A 14,122-nucleotide genomic window follows, 5' to 3' on the forward strand; every position below is an offset into this window, starting at 1 on the left:
GCATCTCAGAGACCCACCATAATTCTCTGAGCACTGCCTGCGACTGATCTCTGGCTTCGAAGATAAAATCCCGAACAGCGCCTCTGCGGCATCACTGGCTCCGTGGCTGGGGGAGCAATCGCGGGTGGTTGTTAAAGGATGTTGAGGGCTATCACCTCTCTCTGGTCTGGAGAGAAGATTGGAGGGGCAGGAGTCAGAAGGCCCCATCCGTGATAAAACCTGTCTCAGAGAAACCTCACTGGCCACTCATAGCTCTGGCTGTGCTCAGTGTCAGCAACCAGCTCAGGAATGCAGTGTGAGAGACATTCTCTTTGCAGGGTCTAGAGCGGGACAGTAAAGCAACAGGCGAGGCCACCCTCTCTGGCTTGAGTGTGGGTGGCAATTCCAGGCTGGACACTGCCAATATCCCCCAGTGGCCATCAGTGAAATGGGGGGCTATGGGCAGCTAAACGGCCTGCGAATTCCCAGGATCCACATACAAGACACAGGCATCATTTTTGGCCATGTGCACAACCATATTTTATGTCCTTTTCTCAGTTTATTAAATCACTTTCTATATCTTTGTTTCGAAAGTTCTAGCAAGCTGGCAGAGTTAGACAGAGACCAGGCGAGGGGAAGGCCAGTGGACTGGCCCCAGACTATTCCATATCGCAGGGCTGCAGCGAGGGGGGAGGGGCAACTGGAGAAAGCACCATGGCAACACTCGTGGTGTGGAGACCTTATGTGAGGGGACAGCTGGCAGAATTATGTTCATCCAATCTAGACTTGATAAAACCCTTCTCTCTTAATTAGCTGCAATAATTCTTTCTAAAGTCTTCAGGAAAGGAACAGACCACCTCTAACTTAGCATACGTAGCATTTTCATCTCTACGTTTCCAAGGATGGGAATGTCTTGTTTGAACCTTTACTTTGGCGCAGAGATGAGGGGGGAGAAAGCATCCAACCCAAGCATTTGAGCAGTCAGTAGAATGACAATAATCGTGGTTTTCCTCCAGGGTTTCTTGTGACATCGCAAGATCTATAACCATCATAACGAGCTGCCTTTCTTTAGCTTCTGCTCTATTTAAGTGTCCACGGATCTTACCCCACCCCCCTCCTCTGTCCCTTACTCCTCACCCCTCACTCCACCCTCCTGCATGTTAAGTATTGCATGTTGGACAATACCCTTCCCCCCAAGTTCAAGGAGACAAGGTTGGAATTTTTCAAAAGGAACATTTACTAGGAAACTAAAGGGAAACCAAACAGAATGCAAGAGAACAAAAGTAGAATTGCAGATCGGCTGAGGGAGTTCAAATGTATAACGGGCCTCTGGCCACAGCTGGACTGGCTAGGCAAAGCTTTCCAGACACAAAGCCACCTGCCTGCCATGTGGGCAGGCCTCCTTGTCTTCTGGCCTCTTTAAAACCACCTTCTGTTTCATACCAACAAACCAGTAGCATATTCATTAGTACCCCAGGGCTGCTAGCTTTTTGGGCAGGAAGATCTTGATGGGGGAATAACAGACACAGCCGCCCAGGATCTCCTGCCCAGGCTCCCAGTGCCAAGGACATGTCAAAATTTATTGGGAGGGCTGCCTGATACTTATTCGGGACAGTCCGGTTTATCTGGGACCATTCTTCTGGGCTTATCTGCCTGACTCTGGTGATCATATTTCTGCTGGTACGAATGTTTCATGCTTTGCTCCTAACACTGAAATGGTGAAGGATGTCTGAACAGGGAGAACTAGGCAGAACGAGTTGGGCAAAGAAAGTCGCATTCTTCTCATGTCGTCAGACATAGGCAGAAACTTGGGTCCCCTTTCCATCCTGAAGGATGAAAGCCAATGAGATGGAAATGAATCAGGCAGGCTTGGGAGCACGTGAAGCTGGGGCGCAGCAATAGTGCCCCACACAACCAAAGGCCTCCATCCTTTTAGATCTGACATCAGGGTATTTCCTATACCAGGCAGCTGTAGCAACACAAAACTTTCTGAAGACACACAATGATCCTGTTTCCACCCAGTTAGTCCTACTGAAATGATAATTCAAATGAAGATAATGAGCTTCCCAGGAAGGTAAACTGTAATCTAACTCTGGATTCTGCTGCAAACGGATCGCATGAAAAGGGAAATGTTATCTTGCAGAAGTGGTGAAAATGTGTGGGTACGGTACCTTGCACCCATCATGGGAGAGAGAGGACTTCCCCGCCCGGGGTATGCTGAGGCCTTTGGTTTCATTTATATGACGGCAGAAGCAATGAGGATGAGGAACACAGTTGGCAGTGAGTTGGCTGATATGGTCACAAAGGAAGCTGAGTAATGAATGAGATACTGGGGAGAGCCCTTGACCTTCACTCTTGTGGGTATTTCCATTCCCCAAGTGCTATGAGAGTGATCTATGTGTCTGGAAGTGAAAAGGAAACCTGTCTGTAGCTACCCCAGGCTACCCTCTGGGCTGCTGCATGTGGAATTACCCCAGAAGGCACGCAGGCCAAGAAGGCCCAAAAGTTGTGCCTCCACTCGTGGGATTGCTGTACTATCTCTCCATGAACTCAGCTCTCACAAGAGCACATCTATTTCTGTGTCTGTTCTCCCCCGTGGACAAATGAGTCTGGGAAAGGGTACTCTGGAATGCTTACACCACTGAGATGGATGCCTCGCTAACAGGGATGATAACTTTCATTCTAATGCCAACACTGGTTGGAAGGAAGTGGCTGCTGGCTACCCAGAAGACAGTGCTGTGGATTCTGACTCCTCAGAACCTGGGTTTAGCAGACGAGAGGGTCACAATCAACTGGTACTCGCTGCCATGTGTGTGGGAGAGGGCAGTGGGTTTGCTGTGAGCTAGCCCTCCTTGCACTAGATCTTCTCCAGGGGAACAGCGTGCTTATCCTACTCCATTCCTGGAGCTATTCCTGGCAAAGCTGGAACACTTGTTGGGTAAAATATTTTCTGGAGACAGCTATTAGCTCAAAGATGAATTAAACCTGCTGCCTAGTTAGCACCTGGATATATTTTAAAGTATTCTGTCCTTCCAGGGCATTCAAACAAATAGCATCATGTCAGTATGACGTTGCCAGGGCAGATGCTGTGCTATCACTGAGAGTCCTGGTACTCAAGGTCCTCTCAGTCCTCTCACTGTATCAGCTGGTTTCCTCCGTGGTCCAATCCTGGTTCTTGACTGTGAGAGATGTGCCGCCCCGACAGCACACCACCTTAGACCATCTGAAGACAACTGGACCATTCATGTTCACCAAACCCAGTCTGGAAAGAAGGCCAGTTACCACTGGTTACAGCTGAGCATTTGGTCACTGGAGTCATCCGGGCGTTGTTGGATAGGGAATGTTACTTAAGATCTTTGTGAGATGGTTGTCCTACTGTGTCCTTGGCAAAGCAGTTCTCTTACCCACAGTCATCGTTTCTGCAGGAAGAAGAAACAAAAAGAATGCTTTGGTTTTCCCCCAGATATTTTTAACGTGTAGCAAACAAGTGCCAGGCACCGTGCTGGATGCAGGGGATGCAGTCCCATGGGTAAGACACACACACCTTGCTTTCCAGGGGGCTCACAGAGGGAGAAATTACAACATGGGAAGCTGAATAACAGAGGTGCACATTAAAATGCATCAGAGCAAGTAGGAGGGAGGGAAGAGCTTCCAGGGAGTTGAGGAGGCTGCAGAGAGGATGCTGAAAGATAAGTCTTTCAATTTTTAAAAAAAATCTTTAAGTATAGTTGGTATAAATATTACATTAGTTCCAGGTGTACAATAAAGTGATTAGACATTTATATACCTTACACTGTGACCACCACACTAAGTCTAGTAATCGTCTGTCACCATGAAAATTTATCACAATATTATTGACTATATTCCCCTTTACCTTCTCACCCATGCACCACCCCCTCCCCTTTGGCAGCCATCAGTTTGTTCTGTTTCTATGAGTCTGCAAAGAAAGCAAATTGAAACCACAATGAGCCACCACCTCACAAAAGTCAGAATAGCTATTAGCAAAAAGTCAACGAATAACACGTGTTGGCAAGGAAGCGGACAGGCAACCCTTGGGCACTGTTGGTAGGGCCGCAGATTGGTGCAGCCACTACAGAAATCAGTATGGAGTTTCCTCAAAAAATTAAAAATAGAACTACCACAGGACCCAGCAATTCCACTTCTGGGTATTTATCCGAACAAAATAAAAACACGAATTAAAAAAGATATATGCACCCCTATATTTATGGAGGAATTATTTCCAATAGCCAACATATAGAAGCAATGTAGGTGTCCATTAATATATGGATGGATGGATAAAGCAGACGTGGTACATATATACAATGAAATATTACTCAGCAATAAAAATGAATAAAAGCTTGCCGTTTGCGACACCATGGATAGACCTGCAGGTTATTTTGCTCAGTGAAATAAGTCAGACAGAAAGACAAATACCATATGGTTTCATTTACACATGGAATCTAAAGAACCAAAGCAAAGGGACAAACAAGAAGAAGGATACGTCTTGAGCTGGAGCATTTAGGCTGAAGGGGAGGGTGTCCATTAGGAGAGGAGAGAGCTGGGCACAGGCACCAAGCAGGAAAGGGCACTTGGCGCACTGGATGTATTGTCAGAATGGGGTGGAGTGAGGGGCGGAGTCGTGGGAAGTGAGCTGGGGAATTGAGGGGGTCTTCGTGGTGCAACATCCCTTCCTTGTTTCCAGTCCGTGAGGGCAGGCTTTCAGTGGAGCCCAGACTTAGAGCAGCAAGATCTTTTGTTTCCCCCTCAGTCCAGCCTTCACCTTAACTTATCAACTCAGGCTATTTCCCAGTGCTGATGGAGGGAATTCATGCTGAGTCACAGAGAGAAAGAAAACTGGAGTCACTGCCAGGGACATGGCGATAACAAAAATGATGCACATACACTATGGGAGAGCCCAGACATTCTCCAACTGGGATACATGAACTGAATTCCAAAGCCTAGATGTTCACATGTGAGGCTAGTAGAGAAAGAAACACAAGCCAGAGAGCGTACACTGGGGAGGGAAAAGCATGTCGGACTGCAACCCGGGGCTTTGAAGCTAGTGTCTGGGTGTGGGAGCACCCATCCCCCTGGGGAAGGCTATGTTCCTTTCTGAGTCCAGGAGGGAAATGTGAATGGATATTTGCCTTATATTGTGATTCAGATGCAACGCTCCCAGGCTAGCTGATGCTCCGGAGTTCCCTCCCAATGGCTCTACTTCCCCAACCACCACCCACAGCAGGCCCCGCTTCCCAGAGCCCCTTCTCTCAGCTGTGAGGGCCACAGCTGCAGGTCCAGCGAGCAGCCTGCGGCCTTCCATATCAGGGAAGGCAATCTATGGACAGGCTCAGCCCCACCAATGAATTCGGTCTGGAATTAGTTGTCCTGCTATTAGACAACTAGGCCATGTGCCACATTCTTCCAGCTTTTTAGTACCTGTTGTGTGCCAGGCACAAGGAAAGGAACTGTTCAAATCCTTAAGAGAATCCTACGAGGTTCTTTACTGGAGGATGCAGAGATACCAAAAGATTAATTTGCCCAAAGCCACACTGTTACTAAGTGTCAGAGCTGGGATGTGAACCCAAGATGTCTAACTTCAAAGTCTAAGCTCTAACAATTACATGATCCCTACACTCATTCTGTAAGTTCAGTCTATCCGTTGAAGCTTCTGCCTTGGTTTTCTAGGCAGATGAGGTGATTATAAGAAACTCCAGTCTAATTAGTAGAATGCAGCAGGTGCCATACCCCACTTATGGTTCCCACCTTCTTATTCCATCCCTCTGGATCCCCCTGGCTAGTGACCTGCGTGTGTGTCTCATTTGCCCCTCAGTTCCATGTACAACCCCAGGCTCCCCTGTTCTGACCTTATTTCACCTCCATTTAAGCAGTCCCTTCAGACTGTCTGGGTAGAGCTCTCCCAAAATGCCCACGCCGCAGGGACCACCCCCCTTTTCTGATTTGTTCTGGCCTAATCTGAAGCCCGCTTAGAGGGCTGGGCCAGGACCTCAGCCAGTCTTTTACCAGTTCCCAGGCTCGGTAATACCACTATCTGAGGCCATGCTGCCGATGGCCAAACCACAGGAAAGCTCCAATCTGGCCTCCATAGCTGGCCTTTGCTCAGTGAGTGAGTTTCCTCGTGCACAATTAGCTGGAGTCAAGCTCAGCCCCTGGGAATACTGTGGAGTAGACTATGGTCTCCCCTTCTCCAGCTGAGTAAGTTTTCTGGGCCCTGATGCTGCCTGGTCCTAGTATCCTATGTTTTCCTACTTGGGGCAGTGCCACTAAGTCCCCAGAATGTTTTTGGTCCACCAGCCACACGATGATGGGATAAAGGAGTTTCAGTGTGTCTAATGGGATGCAGGGCTCATCTCCACCAGAGGTCTTGTAAGAGAAGCTTCTTGAAAACGATGCTCTCCTGGGGAAAGTCAGGGATACAAGTCAGTGTGAGAAAACCAGTTCAGTTGTTCTAAGAGAAGGGCAATTTCGAGCATGGCACGGTGAATTGTGCTATGGCTCAACCCCTTTGGTTTGTCTTGTAGGAAGAAGACTGGAAAAACTCAACCAACCAACCAACCTGACCCAGTAGGAACTTGGTGGAGGGATGGGGTGGTGATGATTGTGGCATCAAGACTGTAGATAACAATGGTGTTCAAGCCCCAGTGGCCCTAAGGCTGGCCTTGCTGGTCCAGGGCTGGCACCAGGCCCATTTCAGTGGGCAGAAGCAGCAGCAACTTTGTAATCAGGCCTCCCAGGCAGCACCTGGGGTTTAGAGGGTATCAGGGAGTTTAGTGGCATCAGCAGGAGTAGTGGTTATAATCTTTTCTGAACAGAGGGGATTTTAAGCGAATTCAATTGCTCTGAGACATATGAATCTGATTTGAATTAAATTGAATTGAAACCAAAGATGAGAACTGTCCCAGTGAAAACTGTAATGTGAAGTGACATTTCAATCACAAAAATGACAGCTGATGTGAGACAGGCCACTGAAACTGACCTCAAATTAAGAACATGAAAAGACTGAGTGGATCATTAGATAATATCTTCCTGTGAATTTGAAAATGGGTTTTGATTACAGGAAGTATCTAAGGGAGAATGAAGAAGCTCGTCAAAAATTGAAGTGACTCATTACATTATTCAATCTAATATGCACTTAATATGGTTAAACTTGAATTTTAAAATTTTATTTAAAAAAGCATAAAAATCCAGGATTCTGTTGCCTATTTATTATGTACCACAGCTTTGCAAATAGATGATGGAACATCATGCCACATCCACTCAGAATCTGATTCTTCCCTTCTCCCTTTCTCTAAAGAGGACATTCTTTATTGTTCACTCCCCTTCACCCCTCAAAGAATCAGTCTGCTGTCTGGTCAGTGTGGCTGAGTGGGTGAGCGTTGGCTTATGAACCAGGAGGTTGAGGTTCGATTCCTGGTCAGGGCACATGCCCCACTTGAGCGCTTGATCTCCAGTAGGGAGCATGCAGGATCAATGTTTCTCTCATCATTGATGTTTCTATCTTTCTCTCCTTCTCCCTTCCTCTCTGAAATCAATAAAAATATATTCTTTTTAAAAAATAATCAGTCTGTTAAAGAAATAAAGCAGTATGGCTATATTTCCAGTCAGGAGACTGGGGCAATAGCATGGAAAATGAAAGGGGCCATTTGGGTAATAACTACTATTTAATGAGCACTAAAGCACCCTGCTCCACCCTAAGAACTCGGCATATCTTATCTCAGTCAGCCTTGGCCCTGTGTGATAGATATTACCATTGCATGTTTACAGAGCTAACTGGGTCTGAGAAAGACAAAATAACAAAGGCAGTAAATGGCAGAGCCAGAATCTGCCATCACTCGTTTATGGACCCAAATGCATGCTCTTTAAGTACTATGCCAGGGATGGCAAATTACTGCACCTTCAATACCAACTCCATTGAGATGCCTTTCTAAAAAGGATTCTCAGTTCAGAAACTGAACAGTCCCGTCTTCGTAGGAAAGTGTATCAGGATCTACTGTCAAGTCAACCTTGAGAGTAAAGATGGTGAATGGTGGCACGTGTGACATGTAGACTGTTACTGAGAGGGGTTCATCGGAAACAAGCCAGAAGCAAGGGCTCTACGGGGGATGCCATTCCAGAGGTGAGCAGAGTACAGACATAGGTTTTCAGGTGAAGGGGCATGTTAGAGTTACTGCAAGGAAAAACTTACTCTACCTGACAAAGTGAAATAGAGAATATTTGGAGTTTTGTTACTCTAAGTTTACATTTACGATATCTATTCAGTAATTCATTCCACAAGCATTTACTGAGCACCACGTAAATGCAAAGAGGCACCTTGAAAGATTGCTGAGATAAGCGGCCAATATGGCGACTCCACACAGGATGGAATTCTGAGCGTTCTGGAGGAAATGGTCATGGGTCTCCCAACCTGCTTTTAAACTGAGATGTTTCTCTGCAGAGACATTTATGTAAACTGCCTGGGCTTTTGTGTTGTTACAAATCTCACCTGAGACAATGGCTGGGAACTTAATTGCATTGTCTCAACCCTCACGGGTATCACCTTGCACTTGGAGAACTGGGGGCTGGAAGGAAGGTAGGGCTCATTTAATCCTCACGAAAAATGAAGTTTCTTTGGCTTTCAGAGCTAGCACGGGGCTACTTTTATACATTAACAGAAACACCACGCCTGAAGATTTGCAAATAGGACATGCGGAGTCCATCTAACACATCAGCAAGCATTTCCCACGCTGTAAGATAGAATAAATTGGAATTCTATCCTACAAGAATATACTCAGGGCTGACTTTGAGCCAGGCATGCTGCCAGGCCCTGGTTATACAATGGTGAATAACAACCTCACGAAGCCGCTGGACGTGCTGTGGGCGACACACACCCAGGCGATGTCAAGTGGCACCAGATGTTATATTAGGGGTGGGCACAGGGTACTAGGGGAAGAGAGTAGGAGGATCTTCAGAATGCTTCCTGCAGGAGGGGAAAATGGATCCAGATGCTTAAAAGATAAGTGGGACCTAGCCAAGCAAAGAGGGAAGGGAGGCAGCACAGGAAGTGAAAGCAGAGACAAGGGCATGGGGGTGAGTAGAAAGCACGGTGTGGACCACCAGCAATTGGGCATGAAGTGCAGGGAGGAGATGGAGGTGGGTCACAGGGCACCCTGAAGGCCAAGCGAGGAAGCCTGGCCTTGTTCTGAACAAAGGGCAGTGATTGAGGGGTTTTAAGCAGGGGATGGCATGATCAGATAGTGTTTCAGGACTTGGACCCTGGTCCAGTGTAGCTTGGACTCGGGGACACACACGCAAGCAGGAGAGCAGAGCTGAGTGACCATGTGGGAGCCGCTGAGGCACCTCTACTGCCCCGCTAGGCCTCCCACCCTGGCCCCGGGTAAGTTTGTCAGTGAAGGGGGGGAGGAGCTAACTGGCTTTGGCTTCTGAGAGCTCTGTTTGGCTGGGCACAAAACAGGACCTGAGTGCTTAAATTCAGTATTTCCTGGAAAGGGAGCTCTGAAAAATAACCAAGAGCTATAAACATAAATGCTGAAGACATCGTAAATGAAGACATATGTCTACCTCCCAACCACCAGCGGACACTATATGTTAGTGCACAATAAACTGGATGCTAGATTTGTTCACCTGTGACCCTGACTTCAGGATATCACCATTACCACTTATGAATAATGGACATTTTCTGGATAAAAAGACCCCGATGACTTCCAGTTCTCGTTTGCCTGACATGAGGGAGACAATGGAGGGAGGCACACCCAGCCAGCTGCACGTGTGGGCACCTGTGTCTCCCCTCTGGGAGCTTCCACCCTCTGTGAGGAGCCGGGTATAGACTGCGTCTGTGTTAATCCTCCCTCCGGCGCCCTCACACTGACCAGTCCCCTCCTGCCTGGTGAATGTGAACGGACATCATAGACTGGAAACCTCTCTACAAACCAGAGTGAGGCTCCATCACCATCTGTAGCAAAGGTCAGCAATGAGCCCAAATCAGCTAGAAACATCAACACAGTGAATATGAAAGACCCTATTTTTTACCCTGAGGAGCAAACACAATCTCAGACCTGAAGGGGTTCACAGTCAAGAGAGAAGACAGGTGAATGAACTAACTATAAAGCCACAACTAGAGGCAGAACGTGGTCAATGTAAATCATAAAGTATCATGGGAACACTTCGAGTTAAGTGGGGTATAGTCACTGGAGACTTCACAGAGGAGGTGGCACTTAAATTGAATCCTGAGGGTTACGTAGGATTCACATGGTGAGAATGTAGAGGAAAGGTCTTCTAGGGTGAGAGAGCATTAGGAGAAAAGGCACAACATAGAAGAATTAATTTGGGAAATATTAATAGGTATGGCCAGCCAGCGGAAGCTTTTGAAGGGGGAGAACTGGTAAAATCTGGTTCTCCTTCCAGGGAGAATGGCTTAGGATGAGACGGGAATGACTGAGGGGCTGCTGAAGTTATGCCCACAGACCCCCCTGAGGGAGAGAGGACAGACCCTGGGCTACCTCCTTCTCAGGTACCTGCTGCATAAATGAAATAATAAGTTTTCATTTCAAAATTTTTCATTAAGATAAGCAGGGAAAGCCCTGGCCAGGTAGCTCAGTTGGTTAGAGCTTCGTACCGATATGCCAAGGTTGGGGGTTTGATTGCCAGTCAGGACAAATACAAGAATCAACCAATTGATGCACCAATAAGTGGAACAACCAATCAATGTTTCTCTCTCTCTTATAAGTACCGCGCGCTAACCGATTGCGCCACTGGAGCCCCGATGTTTCTCTCTCTCTCCCCCTTCCTTTCTAAAATCAATTAGAAAAAAGATAACTAGGGAAAATCATGTTCTAATTTGAAGGAATCAAATCTTTGTAGTTACAAAGTATAGTCTTATCAGATTACAACATTTAAATTGTTTTTTAATTAATTTTTTAGAGAGAAAGGAAGAGGGGCAGAGATAGAAACATCAAGGAGAGAGAATCATCAATTGGCTGCCTCCTGCACACCTCCCACTGGGGATCGAGCCTGCAACCCAGGCATGTGCCTTGTTAGGGAATCGAGCCAGTGACCTCTTGGTTCATGGGTCGATGCTCAACCACTGAACCACATCAGCTGGGCAATACAACATTTAAAAACACAATTGTGGAAAAAGCCCACAGAACATAACATGACTGCCAAAACAAAACAAAACAAAAAAATGTATTCCATTAGCTTGAAGGATTTTTTTTTTTTAAAGGGCTTTTTCAGTTAATCAACTTTACTGCCTATTGTTCACTGCACATCCTACTGAGTTTGAAAATTATGGTTATATTGAAGCAGATGATTAGGTGGGGGAAGCAACAGCAAAAGCAAAACAACTGAAAGTACATTAGCCAAAAGCTTACATGACACACCACTTGGGAATGTGAGATCATAAGGGACCAGGCATTGGTGCCAGCAGGATGAAAACAAAACAGCTTTCCAGAAAACTCCTAGGCCTTGTTTCAGGTTTACATTGTTAATTGAGCTGAATACCAGCAGCCCAGAAGGAAAGCATCATTCAGAACCAGCTGTGTGGCCCACACCTGGGCTGGCCAGTGAGAAACTGGCCGTGTGAGGCTGGTCCAGCTGTGTTTTCTTCCACGCTGCCTGGCTGGCAGGGAAGCGGGTTTGGGAGACTTGCCGAGGGGTGTAGGCACGTGCAGGTTTCCTTCTAGGAAGAGGGCAGGGGAGGGAAGAGGAAGAGTACAACTGGAACAGGTAGAGGCTGCCACTTCAATTCAATGATGAGGTGATGAAGAAAGAGAGCCTTTGCTAAGGGGCTGAACAGAGCTCCACATCTGGATCCAGGCCAGGCATCCCTGGTGTCCACGCCTGAGAAGCACCGAGATAGAAAAACGCTGCCTTTAAAAGCACTGTAGGGCCAGGCTGGTGTGGCCCAGTTGACTGAGCATCGTCCCATGCACCAAGAGGTCTCCAGTTGATTCCCAGGCAGGGCACCTGTCTGGGTTGTGGGCCTGACCCCCAACAGGGGGTGAGCAGGAGGCAGCTGATAGATGTTTCTTTCTCTCTGTCCCTCTCCCTGCCTCTTTCTCTAAAAAAAACAGTAAATACATTAAACAATAAATAAAATAAAAGCACTGTATGGAATCAGAAAGATCTTAGTTTCACTCTATATTAGTAAGCTCTTGTTATAATGACACACATTCCCCACTGATCTTGGTCATTTACAACGATAACCTCATATTTCCTGTTCATGGGTTTGTGGGTTGGCAGCAGCTCTGCTGGGCTCTGCTGGATCTGGCTAGAGGTGAGCTTCTGTGAGTGCTCATTCTAGGACGTAGGTAGTTCCCATGACAGATGCCAAAAGCTCAAGGGGGTGAGTAGAAATACGCGGTGCTTTTAAAGCCATCACTTGGAACTGTCACCCCTCTCATCTTCTATTGATCTGAGCACGCCACAGGGCAAAGTCCAAAGTCACTGGCATGAAAGACCCTTGCAAGACTTTGGAGGGGACAAAGAACAGTGGAGACATAAGACAATCTACATCAATATGCTAGCTCTCCCACTTATTTGCCTCATGATGGTAGCTAAGTCAGTTAAGCCTCAGCTTTTTCTCATCTGGGGAGATACTACTGTTTGCCTCACAGGTTGAGGGTGAAATTAGATGATGCACATCCATGCTTAGTATAGCGCCTTGGATCAAGCAGGTGTCTGATGTAGGAAAGCTGATGTGACATTATTACTGTGAGGTGTCATGTGTAGGGAAGGTAAGCCTGCTTGTCAGGAGGACAACAAGTGGCACTGGGCGAAGGCAGGACCCAGGGCAGCAGGAGGGGAGGTGGTGGTCAGGCAGATGGGTGGGGGTTTAAGGTGGGGGGAAGGCCAGGGGCACAGTAGACCCAAGGCTTATGAGCACTAGGTAATGATGAATGAACAGATACATGGGTGAGAGAGACAACTCAGCCCCCTTTCAAACAACCCTGGGAGAGCCATTGGTCTGAAGGTGGTAGAGGCTTTATCTTCTCGCCCCCAGGACAACGCGGCTACAGTACTTCCTCCAGGTAAGACCAACTTTGCCCCTTGAGACTGAACCTGCCTTCTGTCCCACTGTCCAGTCGTCTGTCCTCACACCACTGTCACCCACATCCCGGCCTGTACTTCCCCTTCCCTGAAAGAACCCGCTGTGTGAACTGTCTCCAACCACTTATGGGGCTCTCCACCTGCCATCCTCTATGTCCTGACTCTTGTAAAACCTTCTTTGTAAAGGACTCTTGTAAAACCTTCTTTGTAAAACCATTTCCTTGCCTTGAGAGAAGCCTGGTTCTCCCTCGAAGGCACACCTCTCTCTGTGCCCTCTCACGAGAAGGCTGGGAATCCCTCGCATCCCATGTATCTCTGGTGGGGTGGTGCGCTGTCTCTTTTGCTCCTCAATGCCTTTGCATCTCCACCTTCTTATAAAACCGCCGTGTACCCTACACCCCTCTTCCCTGCAGCCACCAGCAACATCCCTGGCCACCCCTTCATCTCCAAAGATGAAGGCCCTGCTGTTCCCAGTTTTCCCTTCCACACCAAGCCCTGGCATTGCCCCACACCAATGACCAGGCCAGGGCAGTGGCTCACTTGGTGCCAACCCATCCCACCATGAAACCACGCCAGGCATCCTGGTGATTGCCGTGACAGGGGGGTGAGGAGGCAGATTCAGGCCTCTGTGGAAGCTGGACACATGGGACTCTAACTCAGTGTTCCCAGCAGAATTATTGGAGGGGCCTATAGAAGGGAGTTATTTTGAGAGAATTCTCTGTATGTGTAGCAGAGGAGATTTTTGCCACTTGTTTTTTTAAAATTCCTCACCTGACGACATGCTTAAAGAGAGGAAGTTGGGAGAAGCTAGAGAGGCGGGGGGGGGGGGGGGGGGGGGGACATAGGTGTGAGAAAGAAACACTGCCTTCTGTATATGTGTATATGTCCCGGCCAAGGATGGAACCTACAACCCAGGTATGTGCCCTGACCGGGATTCGAATAGGCGACCCTTCAGTGCTCAGGACAATGCTTAACCAAGCCACACCTGAGTGAGATTTATGCCACTTTATCAAATGAATTCAGTGGGTCCGGAAACCAAAACCATGCGCCACACAATGCTGGAGACACAGTGGGGACAGTT

General features: G+C 47.6%; 1 protein-coding gene across 1 annotated transcript in view; it reads right to left on the reverse strand.

Moving 5' to 3' along the window:
• Positions 1–1,201: 1,201 nt before the first annotated feature.
• Positions 1,202–14,122, reverse strand: part of SYT9 (synaptotagmin 9) — a 158,767-nt gene continuing 145,846 nt past the window's right edge. Inside the window, exon 7 of the mRNA XM_070426689.1 lies at positions 1,202–3,398. Within this exon, the coding sequence (XP_070282790.1) occupies positions 3,390–3,398 (9 nt within the window). The 3' untranslated portion in view covers positions 1,202–3,389. The remainder of the gene's footprint in view (positions 3,399–14,122) is intronic.

The sequence above is a fragment of the Myotis yumanensis genome, unplaced genomic scaffold (genome assembly GCF_028538775.1).
Source record: "Myotis yumanensis isolate MYYU_CA2020_CCGP unplaced genomic scaffold, mMyoYum1.0.hap1 SCAF_10, whole genome shotgun sequence".
Classification (NCBI taxonomy): Eukaryota; Metazoa; Chordata; class Mammalia; order Chiroptera; family Vespertilionidae; genus Myotis; species Myotis yumanensis.